We start from the raw sequence: 17,954 nt of genomic DNA on the forward strand, positions 1-17,954 counted from the left end.
TTCTATAAATTATTCTCTAAAGATTGTTTTTGCACACATTAGGAGTTAGTTGTTTATACTTTCGTGCTTGATTGTTGGTAATGAAGCTCAGATTTAATTCTCAATTGGTATGTTGTCAACGTAAGTAACGGATGGAAAACAAAGTCGTTTATTTAGCATTAAATATAAGCTACAAATCCAGTTGAGTTTCAATTATTTGTATAGCACTTTTCACAACACATGTCCATCCAAGCAGCTTTAAAAAGAATAGTGCCTTACAAAACCACCAGAGAGCAAACTGTGATGTTTAGGCAGATTGGGAGGAACATCCACCTGTAACACCACTCCTGAATTTATAACAAATCTGCACAATACGTGATGCTCAGCGTTCTTGTAGTCTAAAGCATGATTTGAGTCATCTATTAGGGTAAAAAGTTTTGCAGTTGCTACATGCGTGTGTCTCATCCATGATTGCTAGTCACATGTGGATAGCGGGGCTCACGCTGGCGCAAAAACATTTTCAAGAGTAATGTGTACATACAGAACTTAGCTTGAACAACCATATGAAATTTACACTCTATCAACTCGCATTTTGTATGCATTTGATTGGCTGGATTGGTATCAATCTTAAATGCATCTTGGAGGGATTTTTCCTTCAGTAAATACTCCCAAAGAGTTTTAAGTAAAGCCTGTCAGACTCTCTCTTCTCAAACTGATGTTTAAATGGAACATCTGGTCACCATAATCATACAAGGCTGTCTCAGGACAAGGACTTTCACACGATATAACCTGATTCCATAGCGTCTGATCTGTTCTGGTCCTCCATTTCATTAACATTAATTAAAAATGCTCACATACTGTACATCTACTGTACCTAGTGTAAAAAATACTGTATGCTTATATTTAAATATGGACAGCACTAGCACTAGCCTTTTACTACTTGTTGACTATTTATCACCATTCTTTGCCAGAGCGGCGACGGCAGGGCAAATTCCAGCCATTTAGGCGTCTATTTGGTAAGAAGAAAAGAAGGGAAGCAGAACGTGGGTTTGAGGGATCTGAACTTAAACCTAGCCATTCCACTGATAATGTCTGCAATGGGGTGGCCACAGTTAATGAAGAGAACAATCAGTATCTAAGGTAATTCTCTTATGTATTTTAGAACCACTATAGCTGGGTCTGGCATGCATAATCATAATCATAATATTTTAGATGCTGTCAAAGTTGTTTATTTGTTGAATTGTGTATTGAAAGCATTCACAGATGTGCTGTAATTAAAAAGTGTTTATATCTGCATTCACAGGGAGTTAAACACCCTAGGGTCCCGAGCTTTTTCACACGAGAGTGTATTTATCCCTGAGGAGTCAGAGAAGACACATCCAGGACAGACAATGTCCCAGGAGAACGTTTCAGACAGAGTCAAGAACATTCAGGTGAAACTCTACACAAATAGTGTCCATTTTGACAAGTTTAATTAAAAATGTCCATATGCACACATCAAGCCATGCACCAGACTTTGCTAACACTAATTTTGATATTAGCATTACACCAGATTGAACATTTTTATTTGAGATATTTTTGTTACCATCAAGGTCAAGAAATGCTGGTAACTTTAGGACTAAATGTTTAGGGTTTTGTCCATTCTTTTACTCTCTATGCTTTTGTTGGCAGAAGCAAATTGGACATAATATCAAATTTGGTCAGAGACCCCCATCACTTAGAAAGAGTGAGGGAGATGAAGGTAGCTCAGATGAGGAAGAGGTACCACAAAGTCCGCTGAGGGTTCTTGCTCAGGTGGAGAATGAACCACAGGAGACTGAAGCCAAGGAAATAGTAAGTTAATCTCCAAATTATTTTCTACTACTTACATATAGTAACATAGTATTGCTACGTCAGTCACACTTTATACTCTAGAAAGCACAGTTAAAGATCACTGCTCTGTTTTAGCAAGTAATGTTCTAAGAAAGATTCCTTAACTTGCCAAATGAACATTTATGCACTTGGCAGGCACTATTATTGAAAGCAATTAACAGTGCATTCATGGTATACACTTTATCAGTAACTTGCTGTCGCTAATGCCATGCTCTAGTTAAGTTGCAGAAAATTGTAATACCATGAGACTATCAATACATTAGCCACTTTTCCACCGCCGGGCCGAACGTTCTAAGAATGGTAAGGAACAGTTCCAGTTATATTCCCACTTGAACTTGGTTTGCCATGGCACTATTACAATCCGTTCTCGGCCTGGAATTTTCTGCACCGATGGCTAACCATGCTGGTATAATGTGTGTAATTGGTCTCTTGTCTGTTACTTGGCTACCAGTTTCACTGCAGCTGTGAAAGTGTGCTATTTAAGAGAAGTAAACATAAGTTAAAGATAAAATTAAAAGAAATATATGATCATCCTCCATAACGCGGTCGCTATTTACATCTCTTTCAATTTAAGCAACGAGAACGGTTTGGTTGGACGGTGGAAAAGGGGCTATTGATTCCATAGACATATAACATGTTTCAGAACCCTGCTCTCCCATAGTCACAAACTCAAGATTGTTTGTGTTTTTGCTTTACAATTAGGCTGTCAGCCATGACAAGGTCCAGCACAGAACTCCAGTCAAATCCCCACGCTCTAAGCGCCCACCTCCCCCTGGCACAATTGAGTCCATCAATCTAGATGCTGTCCCTCAGTCTGTCCCACGCTTGGACAATACTGCTGCCAAACACAAACTCTCTGTCAAACCGAAGAACCAGAGGGTATCTCGCAAACACAGAAGGTTTACACAGGTAAAGGGAAAGGTGTTCTTCAAAATGTGAACAGCGTCTATTAGGATAGCTTTAATGTAAAAGGGATAGTAAAAGTGATAGTTTACCCAAAATGAAAAGCATAATTTACTCATCCTTTACTCACCCTCATGTTGTTACAAACATGTGACTTTCTTCTGTGAAGCACGAATGGTATTTTGAAGAATATTTTAACTGTATTTGTGCAAGTCAATGGGGTCCAAAACAACTTTGAATTTGATTGTATGAAAAACAAACAAATAAAACAGACATTTTTCAAAATATTTTACTTTGTGGTCTGCAGAAGAAAGTAAGTCATAACAGGTTTGGAATAAGATGAGGATGAGTAAATCATGACTAAATTTTAATTTCTGGGTGAACCATTGCTTATGAGAAAATAACTCCAAAACATTAAGTTCTGCAACTTTAAATATATTTCAGGAGTTTCACGAAGAGGACCTTTCTGAAATGCAAGAGGAATATGAAACACAAAAAGACGAAGAAGTGTTTGATTTGTCAAGAGAGGAGTATAACATTATACATAGCAGCAAAGGAGATTATGAACCAACTGAGAAATCGGTGAGGCGACAGTTTCATGAGGAGGAGCTAGAACGCCTTGAGCTTCAGAGGAGGGAACAAGAGGAAGAAAGAAAGATGGAGGAACAACAAAGGAGAATCGAGGAGCAGAGGCTAGAAGAAGAAAAGTGGCGTAGACAGGAAGAGGAAAGACTGCAAAAGGAGGAAGAGGAGAGGAAGCAGCGAGAGGAAGATGAGAGGAAAAAAAGGGAAGAGGAAGAAAGGAGGAGAGAAGAGGAAGAGCAAAGATTAAGATGTGAAGAAGAGCGAAAGAGGCAAGAGGAAGAGAAAAGAATGCAGAAAGAGGAAGAGGAAAGAAGAGCAGAAGAGAGAAGGCAGCAGGAACTTGAGGTGGAGCGTCTCCGTATAGAAGAGGAAAGAAAAAGAGAGCAGGAAGAGAGGAGAAGAAAAGAGGAGGAGGCAGAACAACGTAGGATTCAAGAGTTAGAGGAGAAACGGCAGAGAGAGGAAGAGGAACGTGTCCGTGAGGAGGCTGAGAGGAAAAGACTAGAGGAAGAGGAGGAAAAAAAGAGTCAACAGCAAGAAGAGACAGCTGGAGCTTCTGACCCAGAATGGAAAAGAAAAGCAGAGGAACTGAGATGGAGAGAGATGGAGGAGAGACAGAGACCCTTCACTTTCAAGGTCTCCTCAGGCGAGAAGCAGATACTCTTCCAGAAGGTCAACCTCACTCCTGTTACTCCAACAACTGGCCAACAGGGCGAAACAATAGCTGAAACCAGGGAGGGAGCAAAAGCTTCTTCACCAGGATGCACAGATTCACCAACTCGGTCTTCATCTCTTTACGTCCCACATACTGCAATTCTTGTGACAGGAGCCCAACTTTGTGGAACTGCAGTCAATCTCGATCAAATCAAGGACACAGCCTGCAAGTCACTTCTTGGCCTTTCGGAGGGCAAAAAAGCCATGGGCACTCCTCCAACCAAGATCAAGACATCTCCAGACCATAAATCTGGGAAAACCAAATCCTTATATGAGTCTTCCTTATCTGCAGACCAATCCAACGCTGCTGTCCTGGCAGAATGGGCAAGTATCCGATCCAAAATTTTTAAAGGTGCTGAAGAAGGAAAATATCCCGAATACCCAGATCAGAGTCGCAGGCCGATAAGTGAGGATCTAAATACAGTGCCATTTTCTCACACCAACCTCAGGAAAACCATGTCAGCGAGTGCTAAGTTTTCCATCACACCAGCCAGGAAGAAATTCCCTGATTCCAACAGGAACTCAGAGTTTTTTGGTCAGGGAGAAGATGTGAAAGTAGAATCGGCATCTATGGAAACTTCCCTTGTCCAAAAAGCAGAGTTGCTGTCTTTAGGTACCAAGATCCAGAGCAGGGGAAGCAAGGTTGTTCGCATCGCAGATAGTGCTGAAGAATGCATGTTTGCCAAAGACCTCCCCTCCTTTCTTGTTCCCAGTCCGCCACATGGATCTCCCAAGTCACAGAGATCCGAGACTGGCTCCCCAAGTCAGGCAGAATCAGAAGATTCGGACACAAAGGATGAAGGCAATCAGAAGGATCAGGGTGGTGATGAGCAGCCCTCACCGTTTGGAATTAAGTTGAGAAGAACCAACTACTCTCTTCGCTTTCACAATGAACAATCAGCAGAGAAGAGAAAGAAAAGGTACAGTGCAGGAGACAGTTTTGAAGGCGTCCCAGTGCCCCTCACCTCCATTGACCAAGACCCTGATACTTCTACAGTCTTGGAAAAGTCTAGCCCTGTTTCTCCGCAACAAGAGATTGTTGAATTTCGAACCTCTGTAGCATCTAGTAAAGAATCTCGAAGCAAGTTTAGCAGAAGTACTCTCCCTTTGGTACGTACTGAAGGCGACAACTTTGCCCTCAAACTTCCACTTTACCAAAAACCAGCTACTTCCCCTAAACCATCTGAAGGTGCCACTCCTCCACCCTCTCCTCTCCCAAAACCTGACAGAAGGACTTCAGGAGACATGATTTCCCAAAGGACAGGGGAAACAGAACAGATAGCTACTGAGAAGAGCAGCGATCATAAAGAAGTTGCAGTATCTGTACAATCCCAGAAAAATGGACAAGGAGAGGAGTTTAAAGAAAAGAAGTCATTTTTTCCATCCATCAGCATCCCATGGAGAGAAAAAACAGATCGCAGGACAGAACTCATTAAAAAAGGTTGGAAATCCTTGTAGAGCTAAAACTGTATGATCTTCACCTCATTACAATGCTTGCAAAGCAGCACTGTATTGATATTTTTTAAACTTCTATATTAAACTTTTACAATTAATTCATTCCGAATCGCTTGCACTCTCCATTCAAACATTAGGAATCATAATATCTGCATACTAAATTGTGATGCATTTTCTTTTTTTTGCATCAATTTAACCATATAGCCATATTTAGCAATATTCTTGTCATACCTTATGCGTATTGGTATTTCCTTCATAAAATTAAGATATTTACTGTCCTGGTAAAGAGTACAACAGATGAGTAGAAGACTCTAAAGTGGGTTCTAGTCTCACTTGTCAATTTAACGCGTAAATGTATTCTCCTTCACAGAAAAACCCTCTCTGCAGGCCAGGCACTCTCTGGACAGCTCACGGACACAGGAGAAAGAGGCAGGGCCACTTTGGATCACTCTGGCACTGCAAAAACAGAAAGGCTTCAGAGAACAGCAACAAAACCGTGAGGATAGGAGAAGCCAGAGAGAGGCTAAGCTGGCTGAGAAACAAGCTAGGGACAGAGAAAGCGTATGTATTCATCATAAATATAGCCATAGAGTCTATTATCATAACTAGCTACTCTGCTGGTACTATAGTGTCTTAACCAGATGCAATGTAATAATGCAACAATCAATAAAACCTCTTTCACATAAATCTTACCAGCCATGACAAATTTTGTTGATCATTTGCTCTCTATTTGTGTGATATTGTGCTGGGTAGCACTGGTCATTTGGAAATCGCATTGGTCCAAAATCCTGCTGCATATAACTGTACAATATAACAATATCACAGTACAATCTTCTGATTGGTTGAGAGTTTTGCCTGTTGTAAACTTGTCGCCCAAATCACTTGCACCTGGTTTGGGCATTGTATAATGTTATACTAAACACATTTCTCTGTATTAATAGCAATCGGTGTTATTTGTCTCTGAAAGGCTGGAATGGTCAGTCCCACAGAGGATAAAGGTAATGGAAGTTCCAGCCTGCCCAAACCTCAAACAGCAGATGAGAATAAAAGACCAGACACACTCCTGGCCCGTTTTGAACGACGCGACAACTTGAAGAAAGCCAATACCTTACCCAGCTCAGTCACAGGTAAAAAACCAAAACATTAAAAAATTTATTCAATTTCCTGTCAGAAGCTTTATACTGGGGTTATTTTTGGTAACTTTGGGCCTTATGCTCAGTTGTAATGAAGGTTTTTTATTATTTATTTATTACATATACATACCCCTAGCTGAATTACAACTGACAAAAAAAGTACGAATGGGAGTGGGATTTAGACATGGTTCAATGTTTTTTTACAACTGCGACATCTAACCACAAAAATGCAGAAAAGAGCAAAATCTAAAATTGTTCATCCACTTGTAAACAATGAAAGCAAAGCAAAAAAATGGTAAATCACAGCTGAACCATATTTTTTTCATTCTTTTTAAAAGTTGAAATAACAGACTCTACACCATCTCCGCCAGCAACAAAGGATGTGACAAAGCGCTTACCTCCTGGTGACACTACCCAGGTTTCTACCGAGCCAGCCTGGCTTGCCCTAGCCAAGCGTAAGGCCAAAGCCTGGAGCGACTGCCCACAGATCATCAAGTGATACATTACTACTGACCCAGTGAAAAAGCAAATAAGTCTTTTCTCCTTCATCCACATCAGTCAACTATCACTGCACTCCAGCTCACATCTGGCTCTGAACAAAAAGTCCATAATAAGCAATCAGACATTTCCGAATAATTGTTTTTTTAAGTTAAAAAAAAAATATTTCCACAAAGACAAAATATTGTACCAATATTCAGACTGGCTACAGATCAGTTGATGTGAAAAACAATGACATCAATGCCACCCCTGTGTGGTTTTCAGCACAGCATTATTGCAATAACATGCATAAATGGTATGTTTATTTAATTTTGTGTTGCAGCCAATCAAACAAGCCCTAGAATCTTCATCGAGAAATTGCAGCCCTTTATATCTTTGTAGTCGCCAGTGGTCCTGTTAACTGTGTATACACAATGCATGTCAAACTGTTGATACTAAATATTACTAAAACAATATGAGTGGTTCACATTCAGTACAAATGTAACATTTCAAATAAGACAAGACAGTATGTTATTACTTTGGTGATAATTTTGGGAAGCATTTCAAGGGCTAATAATAACAGTTGTTGAAACCATCACAAATCTCTCTCCTCCCACCTACAAGCATGTAAAGTGGAGAAACGGTTTTGTAATTTGGTGGGATTTTTTTTTTTCATGTATACACTAAAATGAATTGGCACTCATAGACATTGCCGATGGACAGACGTGGTCATTTTTTTATTTCTTAACTTATTATATTTGATATCTTGAAAAAGTAAAAAGATCTTCACTGTGTCCGTGACAACTGTGAGTACTGTCATTTTAACTATTGCTTAAAAATTATCATTATAATGACACATCAGCACTGTTTACTCATGTTATTAACTAACAATGACTTTTCCTTCAAGTTTCCATGACAATATAGGATATATGCACTTGAGCCATGCTGTCAGTTGATGAAAAATCTACTTCTTGCAGTGTCCAAACCCGTCTGTTTCCGTAGAACTGCCTGCTTGCTGTATCATAAACAATGCTATCCTTGCGTAGCGTGTGCTAGCATCACTTTTACAGCTAATTAACAAAACCCGCGACACGACTAAGTGATGGGAGATCAGTGTTTCAAATGCAATGTCCCAGGGGGATTAAGAAAGAGGTCTAGCCAATGAAATTGCCCCTAACAAAAAAAGGGAACATTTCCAGTGAGTGAACGAACAGACTATTAACTGGCATCACCTCTACGTCCTTGAATAAGGCAGCTAACCCCAGATCACTCCAGGGGGGATTGTCCTTGTAGGTGAACTGTAAGTCGTTCTGGATAAAAAGCGTTTGCTAAATGATGGAAGATATTAAATGGAAGAGCCACTGACTCCACTATCTAATGTAATGTTGTATGTATGTAATGTATGTAGGTATGTATGTATGTATAGAGGTGAAATGAAACGGACTGTATTCCTTTGGAGAGCTCCTGAACTGCAGTCACGTCACTTTGTTTTTACATTGGTCGTGTGCAATAGCATAGCGCAAACAGTGTTGTATGTGATATGAAACAAAAAAGTTTGTTGATATTGCACTTATTTTGTTCACTTTAGAAAAATCCATTAAAGAAAAAGTGACGCAAATGTTATGAAATATGTAGAGAAAATAAAAGGAAGCTGTTTGAACTTGGCAGACTAAAATTCCTGTTTTTGCACAAAAACAAACATGAACATTAATGCTAAAAACATTTATGTATTTTGCAGGATATATATGTACACAATGCATACAGATTATATCCATATCATTTTTTCTAATAAGCACTTTTGGGAGTCACCCCAAAAAAAAATTTGTTTTCAACTGGACATGGATTATTATGATTAATCACCTTTTGGTCAGTTCAAGACAATAAACATAATCATTACGACATCCAACAACCAAGTTATGCCCCCATACGACAGGAGAGGAGAAAAGCTCGCCTGGCAAAGACAAGGTTGCCTTCAATGTGCCGGTTTCCCCATCTAAAACCCACACCTTTCCATCAGTGGAGCACACGGCCGCTAGTGTTCTCAAACCCCACGGAGCGCCGTCAAATACAAATGGAGTAGAGAACACCTTGCCTGTGGTCTGGAACTGCCACAATAATGATCCATCTTTGCCATTTAAACAGTATACATGACCGTCATGTGACCCACATGTGACTGCGTGATTTGGTGATGTGCTCCTGCTGGGTGTTGTAGAAATCATCTGGTATGTCAAGGAAGAAATGCATGGCGATGAGAAGATTGGTCCTTTAGTGGAGAAGTCCCATAACTGCAAAATAATGGAACAAAATCAAACTGGTGCACAGAATGCAGTCAAATAACTCAAAATCAGTGTAGACATTCTCATAATCTTCTCTACACTGCAATTAAAGACTACTGGATGAAATCTGTGGAGCAAAACAATATTACTACAAACATTACTGAGGTTTGAAAAACGAGTGCAATATACATATCAGAATAAAAGAGCATTGTTGTTGTTTAGTGTTCACTGCTCTAGTGGTAATGGCCATAATTTGAAAAATACGATTTATAATCGTGGTTAAAGTCACATATATTCAGTTTTTCCTTTCTTAGGGCAACTTTTCCATTTTCCTCTCACCATATCTCCAGAATGGCTTATTCCAATAATATGGCCATTTACTGAACCGATGAAGACAGAGGAATCAGAGCAGTGAGGAGATGAGAAAAACGGGACAGTGCCGGAATACGTCCACAAGACTTTTCCACTGTCCTGGACAGACAATAAATGGAGAATTACAAGACAAATGTTAGCTTTCAAACATGAACTCTGACCCTTACTTCATTCCCAAGATCTTTTGTTTCAGAGAAGTTGGCTAATACACTTTCAAACTTCAATACTCAATACTTTTGTGCATGTACTCCAGTAAAGAAGGAACATTTACTTACTGGATTAAGACAGTGGAGGTTCCCACCCAGAGTACTGCAGTATAACTGTCTAGGAGACAAGTGGACACAAGGGGACGAAAACACCGCACCGCCACCACAATAGTACTGCCATTTACAAGTCTTAGCCTGGGAGAAATAGAGACAAGTGTGTGAAATATCAAGGGGACATACAGAATCTGCAAGTACAGCTAATATAATATACATTTAGTTTTAGCCCCAGTGTTGTTATTAACTAAAGCTAAAACTATTAAAAATCATTTTTGTTAATTGAAATAAAGTTGAACTAACAGGAAATAAAAATATTAGATGAAAAACTTAACCTTACAAAAAAAATTTAAATTAGACTAACTAAAATAAATTAAGTTACTAAACAAAAAAAACAAAAAAATGACAAAAGCACATTACAAAAATACAAAAACTCAAACTAAAATATAAATATTAAATAAATATAATAGTAAATATAAAAAGAAATACTTTAATAGTATAAATTTAACTAAAAATAAATATAGTAATATAGTATAAATAAATATAAATAATACTAACATAACACTGTTCAGCACTACAGAAATACAAATAAGCAAAGTATTATTTCTCCTGTATATTACCAGTGGGTCTAATGCATAAATATAGCCATCATGGGACCCTGCGAAAATCAGCCCAGTTTTAGGGTCTACAGTAGGGGAACTTTTCACCACATCCCCCGTCTCAAATGTCCACACTGTGTCCCCACAGGAAACATCCAGGAAATACACCTGTCTGTCATAGCAGCCTGTGAAAAAGGGTTAAACACAAGTTAAAAATGTGGATGACAAATAAACTGATTAATAAATTTAGCCCTGAAATCTCAAAGCTCTACTTTTAGAAAAAAGAAGAAAAAAACTCCATATTCAAGCTAAAGTAGTAACAACTTTATTACAACAATGTTAGTTCTTTTAATTCAATTAAACATGATCAAGTACAAACCTACTGCTACAAGTCTTCCACATTTTGAGATGGCAGCAGAAGACTCTAACCGATCTCCTAGGACACGCTCCCAAATGACCTCTCCGTTGAACAGGTCAAGAGCCTGCAGTCGGTGCGAGTGAGAGCCAATGAACACAGTGGTCTTATCAGGACCCAGCAGCAGCACTGGAGAGGCATCCACACATCTGCCTGTGTCTGAGCTCCAGAGGACTCGCAGGCCAAGCGGCAGGACGTCTAAAGAGTCTTTTCTAGAACCCTCGCCTATAACTGCGCTCTCAGTGACGGGTAACGTCTCAGTAACTTCATGGTGCTCTGTGACCTTTTTAATAGCAGAATTTTTCTGACATGTCTTATAACTTTCATGTGACGAATTAGATAAAAACCCCAAGTGATTGTCTTCAGAAGTAAAGCTTTCGTTTGTCTCTGGTGCATCTGAGAAGTTTCCCTCTCGCATTTTCTGAAAACAACCCCAATCGATAACCTCACCGGCTCGTCTCACAACTACAAATCCCCTAGTCCTCCTCACTGAGGGAACTACAGAACCCATTGCGCTTTTCGTAGCATTAACTGTGGCCATTTTCTTTGGTTGTCTTTTAGCTGAAACTACAGAGTCTGAATAATCTAGCATTCTTTTCTTTGAGGGTTGGATTGCATTATGTGTTTCTGTCATGACGTGGCTAAGCACATCTGAGAAAGAGCCATCTAATATGACCTCCAGCAGGCCCACAGAGGTTGTCCCCATGGCAACAGTGATCTCATCACAGAGACGCAGGGCCTGAAGGGAGTCTCCTCCACTTAACATGAAGTGTGCATCTTCCTCAACCACCACGTCATTCAGCAGGCCAAGACACTCCTAATACACACGGACAAAAACACAATAGCAGATTCACTCAGCAGGCAATGGGAAAGATGTTGCAATATTTAACAAATACCTCCATGTGTCAAAACTAGTACTTTTGACTAACTTTGACTAACTACTTTTAACTTGTGCAAAATAAATAGAGTAAATGCTATTTATACCTTCCACAGGGTCTGTAACTTCAGTCTCACAGATTCAATGTCTTTCCATACAGTCTGTTTATTTATGTCTTGTCTTTGAGTGTCAAACATTCTCATCAACTCGTCAATGTCTATTTTACCTACAACAAAAACAATTGCCACAATGAATAAACTTGTACAAATCTGATTAAATAGAAATGCTAAAGCGATTGTGAAGCTTAAGCGTTTAATAGCTTGTGTGTGTGTGTGTGTTGGTAAGACTTTTATGAATATACTTTTCAATATAATTTCATATTTTACTAAATGTAATCACATTTACAGAACATTTCAGGGTTTTTTAATATTAGATATATGTCTAATAATAATAATAAGCATTTAATTTAATAAATTCTATTTGGATTGGTTAATAACATCAATTTATCAGGGGGTACTTCAAGTACATAATTTAGGTCATGGGGGCAGGGGCGCCTTTAGATAACCAGAGGCCCCTGGGCTAGATGATTACAGTAGACCCCCCTACCCTGAATAAAAATGTCACAAGGCCATTAGTCAATATAGACTTTCAATTTGTGCTCTACTATGAATAAATTCAACTGGCATAACTTTTCTTCCTTGTCTTCCCAAGGCCAGTTTTGAGAATGATTTGAGAATTTGAGTATCGAGATCCATTCACACCACCGCTTAACTTCTCGAATACTGTCTGTATGAAAGAGCAATGGGATCTATCAACTTCAACTATAGTGACAGAGTAATATCAAAGATGGCGACGACACAGCAGGATTTCGCCAAAAATGCAGTTGTGATTCCTGAAAATGTACGGGTGTGAGTTTGGTAATAAAATGCAGTTGTCACTGCTGTAATCTCCCATTTATAAAAATAATTATAAAAAAATATATTTTTTATTGCGCCAGGGGCACAGTTGATATAAAAATTTGGGAAACCCTGCCTTAGAGGATAGTGCTCACTTGCCATGAGAGGTGAGTGGAAGAGCAGGGATGAATAATATCAGGTCAGGAATGCTGTGACCGGACAAAAGCTGTGATAACCTATGGCGAATCTCTCCTTCAATAACTCTCAGCGAGAGGGAGGTGGCATTTCTAGATACTTCAACAGCAGTGAGGTCTTCAGAGGATTGTGTAGAATGTTGGAAAGTTTCTTCATGGTGAATTTCCGAGAAGGAGGATGAAATGGCTCCTGGTTGACCGGATGCGAGCACTATAAATGCCACCAGCCTGTCACCCTCACTCAGGCTCACTGCACACGCCTCTACCTGAGGCAAATTTTCAATGACCTGAGGACAGAAATAAATAAATTCATGATATACAATGTTATATGTACCTTTCAATTCTCTCAGATTTTATTAGAGATGTTAAAGTCGTAATATGGCACATGGGTCACATAGAGCCTACCCGCTGCAAGGCATCTAGGTGTACCCGCTGACCAAACCGTTTGACGAGCCGATCCTTCCTGCCCTGGAAATACAGACGGGAATCGCGCACCAGCACCCAGTCACCAGTAGCACGCATTGTTCCCTTGACTACAGTTTCTTCATCGTCAAGAAGACACACCCTCTCCTGACCACCTAAATAAAAGAAACCAAATTTCACTTTACAAATACAACTAATATGAATGTGAAAGAATGTACACTACCATTCGGGGTCAGTAAGATTTTATTTTTGAAAGAAATTAATAGTTTTATAGAGCAAGGATGAATTAAATTGATTAGACTGACAATAAATAATATTTGTAGTTAAAAAAATAAATCTATTGCAAATAAATGTTTTTTTGATTGTCCTACTCACCAAAAAATCCTGAAAAAAAAATATTGCAGTTAACAAAAAGAAATAAATAAATAAACAGCATGACTGTTTTCAACATTGATAGTAATAAGCGGCGAATCAACATTCGAAGGATGTCTGAAGGATCATGTGACACTGAAAACTTCGAAAATGTAGCTTTTGCAGCTTTTCACATGAATAAATTACATTTTAAAATATATTAAAACAGGAAAAATAATATTATTTCACAGTATTACTGTTTTTACTGTATTTAAAAAATAAATAATTCAGCCTTGGTGAGCAAAATAAACTTCTTTCAAAAACCCCAAAGATCTGAACAGTAGAAAGCATGTTTCTGAAAGCATGTTGATCAACTTCACATTATTTTAAAGAGCATTTCAAAGCCTTCATTATTCTAGTGACTCGGGTTTTAAATAATTGCATCATACCAATGAATAAATGTCCTTCTCCTTCAGTGACGAGACGTCCTGTTTCATCTCTGACCTCCATTATGGTATCCAACATCGGTTCTCCAAGAGGCACAGATAGATCAGTTCTGTCAAATAAAACATGATATGTAAACACACAATGCATCACAAGAAATTGTTTAATACTAATAATATTTATTTGAAAACATTCTCTATGTACTGTTAATATTACTGTTTTGTGGCTGATTTACTAGTGTCATTTTAGTATTATTTATATACTATAATAGTTTTTATTAATATTTTAAATTATATTTTCAGTTTTAATTTTAAATTAGTTTACTTTTTAGTAATTTTATTATGTGCTTTTGTCATTTTTATTATTTTTCTCTTTTTAAATGTTACTATTTCGGTTTAATTTGTCTTATTTCAGTGTTAATTTTATTTATTATTTATTTTAAGTTAGTAATTTTAAGGCTTCAAGGCAAGGCAACATTTTTAATCCTTGTTTAGTTTAAGTTTTCCATCTAATATATGCAGTATACACTTCAGCTTTATTTCAATGAACAAAATAGTTTTTAATAGTTGATAATAACCCAGTTTTACTATATATAATTATCACAAAAAACAATTTTAAAAGATCGCTATAGTTTTTAAAATCAGACTTCCTCAATTATTTAATTAATAGTGTTGATGCAATATTCAGTCTAGACACCGCAAAATGCAAATGACGGATTTTACTTAGTTTGCACGCTTGCAAACAAACTGAAGACATAATGGTAAATTACTGAGCTCCAGTTTAGCATTATCAATGAATGGCTGAAGGCTTTGTGGCACTCACGTGTTCTCCAAGCACAGGTGTTCGTCTGGGACTTTGTACCAACTTGCCCAGCAAGACACTTCTGTAGTGCCGTAAAGATTACAGATGTGTGTGCCATTGCCTGCCTGCCTCCAGCTTTTGAGAAGATTTAGAGATGGAAATGGCTCTCCTCCAAAAGCCAATAACCTCAGAGATGAATTTGCACTAAGCACCTCCTCCTGAAGGACACGCCTTCCAAAGCGCCTCACAAGAGTGGGAGTAGCCTGAAAAATATTAAAATCAATGATATTACTTTAGTATTGAACAGTACTATATGTTGTGTATGTCAACTTGGACTTATAATGACACCTAGTGGTGTGGAGGCAGTATGGCATAAACGTTTTTGGTTTCCAATGCTAGTTTCAAAAAATAAATAAAAGTTATTCATTAGTCAGCCATGATTAATTTATTCTACTACTTAAATTGTCCAGTAACAAACAAAGGGGTTACCTAAATAAAGTGAGTAGTATTGGAAGTTATGTGATTTCAACATGGCCACCCCCATGAGGAGACCCACTACATGTATAAAAAACGGTACTGATATAACTAAAGTCTTAGTCACTTGTCAATGTACATTATTTTAAACACTTAAAGTCAGCATGTAACGAAAGTAGCAATAATATTGTCTATCATATCATGTATATTCAAGTGGCATGGGTTCTAGAGCAAGAAAAAATGTAGGGCGGGAAATGTGAATTGATTGGATTGTTGTGGTTCGCTATTGCTGTGATGTCATGTGAGTGACAGGTTGTCCCACCCTCATGCCAGTAAACACTTCATCAGAAATGGAGGGAAGTTACTTTGTTTACGAAAGTTGACAAGGGCACACGAATAAAAAAAAATAAAAAAAAGACGTGCCTGGATAAATCATTACATAAAAAATATGAATTGTCAAATTTGATTTCATGGTGACTTTAAATAACATTTTGAGTATAAAAACTATTCATGAGTAAAAAACAACTGAGACCCTTTAAGCACTGGAGTGTAAATTAAAATTATTCTGAGGGATGCAAAACATGTTAAAAAAATACTGAAAACAAATTATTGAGGCATGAAAATAAATGAGCAAATGTCAAAATAACACACTCATTATATCTATAATCTGCATAATGCACAAATTTCAGCTGACTACTTCCACTACCAATGTCTATTTCAGCACCATCGTCTCAACCTCACAGCATATGCACATCCATGAGAAGATAAACGGAGAGATGAAGTGATTTGATGATTAAAATCTCTAATTAAAGGCTGTCAAAAACAGAAACTCGTGACTGATAGTTCAGTGAGGAATAAAGTCACTTGCCTGTAAGACTGTTGTTGTGTTTCGTTTAAACAGCACATGGGCAAGTCTGCGTGGCATCTTTTTAACAGCGGAGGGGACAATTAAGAGACATGCTCCGGTAGACAGGGCCAAAAACATCTCCACCACAGAGGGGTCAAAGGTTAACGGGGAGGACAGGAACACAACATCTTCTGCAGTCATCTTAAAGACCGATCTATTGAGAAAGTATATAAACCATCCATTATCACACAACCTTTATATGAACACTTGGGCTAGTTGTTTGCTAGTTGGGCTATAGTTCAATTTTATTTTACATCAATTATATTCTCTAAAGTACATTTTCAGTATATTTTTGCTATAGCTGACAGGTAAACAAGTGAACATATTAAAACCACACTGACCACATTCAGGTAAAAATCTACTATATAATGAAGGCAGATTTTAAACAAAAGTCCAATGTGTTCTTACCGTAGATGTATAATATTAGGCATTATACACCTGTGTGGGACCTTCACTATTTTTGGAAGCCCTGTCGTTCCGGATGTGTGCAAAACATAAGCCAGAGGCTCCCTCAGCTGGATGTTTTTGGTATGAATGTTTGCGTCCTGTTCACTTTGTATTTTTATTAAAGTGAGCCTATGTGAGGACAATGTTGCACATATTTCCAGGGAAAGCAGGCTGGAAAATGCACTCTGGAATTGCTGTTGGTAAATAAACTTGTCATTAATATATATAAAAAATATATCATCCTTATTAATAATATAACTAATATAATAAACCCACATTAAGCAGTTCATTTTGTATCAAGCAGAAGTTCAGTCTGCACTTGTTCATCATTCTCATGGTGCACAGAGGTGGTGATGCAGGATCAAGAGGTACATATGCAGCAGGAAACTGCAGAATACTGTTCAGAGACGGGTACATTTGAATTATGTGCATTGAACTATAAAACATTTGTTCAATATAATAATTAGCTACTAGAATGACCATACACTGTCTGTAACTGCAATAAATCGTACCCAATAATCCAGACAGGAAGGAGGACATCAGCATGGCAGAATAACCCAATGATACCATCATGTTTCTGGACAGAGACGCGCAAGTGTCCAGTTAAATCATTTGCGAGGGACATAACTTCATCATACGTCAAAGAGACGCGCGCTGCGATGCTGCTGTCGAACGCGACTGCTGTTTTATCGCCATGTTCAAGCGCCGCCACGCGCACCAACTCATGAAGGAATTTCGCTGTCATATCTGAGCGAAAATAAGTCATAATTTGAGCAATTGCGCCCTACATTATATTCCCGTCTGTTTATATGGGCTCCTGTTTTGTAAACTAGCCATAACCAATTCGTGAATCTTTTGAGTCGAATGCTCGTTGAACCGGTAAGTCTGAACGGATCGTTCACCAATCGCGTTCGGTCAAAGCAGTCCAAGCGGTTCTCGACCATCTCATTGAACAAAAAAAAAAACAAAAAAAAAACGATTATTTTTAGACAATATGTAATTTTATATTGTTTAATGTTAATGCATAAGAGTATATTTGGGTTTTAAATTATCATAGCGGGACGTAAAGGATAAAATGTTGACGCAATTACGCTATGGCG

The 17,954-nt window shown here is 38.2% G+C and overlaps 2 protein-coding genes across 5 annotated transcripts in view; one reads left to right on the plus strand and one right to left on the minus strand.

Moving 5' to 3' along the window:
- Nucleotides 1-8,782, plus strand: part of cracd (capping protein inhibiting regulator of actin dynamics) — a 26,965-nt gene extending 18,183 nt beyond the window's left edge. For 2 of the 4 annotated variants that reach the window (XM_079888619.1, XM_079888616.1), the window contains 8 exons: nt 951-1,119; nt 1,283-1,412; nt 1,651-1,812; nt 2,554-2,760; nt 3,199-5,494; nt 5,879-6,069; nt 6,476-6,635; nt 6,980-8,782. In XM_079888619.1, the coding sequence (XP_079744745.1) occupies nt 1,371-1,412; nt 1,651-1,812; nt 2,554-2,760; nt 3,199-5,494; nt 5,879-6,069; nt 6,476-6,635; nt 6,980-7,140 (3,219 nt within the window). In that variant the 5' untranslated portion in view covers nt 951-1,119; nt 1,283-1,370 and the 3' untranslated portion in view covers nt 7,141-8,782. Of the gene's footprint in view, nt 1-950; nt 1,120-1,282; nt 1,413-1,650; nt 1,813-2,553; nt 2,761-3,198; nt 5,495-5,878; nt 6,070-6,449; nt 6,636-6,979 lie in introns of all 4 variants that reach the window. The other 2 variants (XM_079888618.1, XM_079888617.1) reach the window with 2 other exon arrangements.
- A 44-nt stretch (nt 8,783-8,826) lies between these two features.
- Nucleotides 8,827-17,735, minus strand: aasdh (aminoadipate-semialdehyde dehydrogenase). The gene is made up of 14 exons (XM_079888627.1): nt 17,367-17,735; nt 17,131-17,251; nt 16,816-17,048; nt 16,369-16,561; nt 15,048-15,289; nt 14,231-14,337; nt 13,413-13,585; nt 12,973-13,294; nt 12,025-12,143; nt 11,005-11,857; nt 10,647-10,810; nt 10,042-10,167; nt 9,734-9,865; nt 8,827-9,403 (listed from the first exon to the last, which is right to left on the minus strand). Exons 1-14 carry the CDS (start codon nt 17,618-17,620, stop codon nt 8,975-8,977), a joined length of 3,468 nt encoding a protein of 1,155 aa, XP_079744753.1. The 5' UTR covers nt 17,621-17,735; the 3' UTR covers nt 8,827-8,974.
- Between the last annotated feature and the right edge of the window lie 219 nt (nt 17,736-17,954).

Source organism: Squalius cephalus, assembly GCF_949319135.1.
Source record: "Squalius cephalus genome assembly, chromosome: 12".
NCBI lineage: Eukaryota > Metazoa > Chordata > Actinopteri > Cypriniformes > Leuciscidae > Squalius > Squalius cephalus.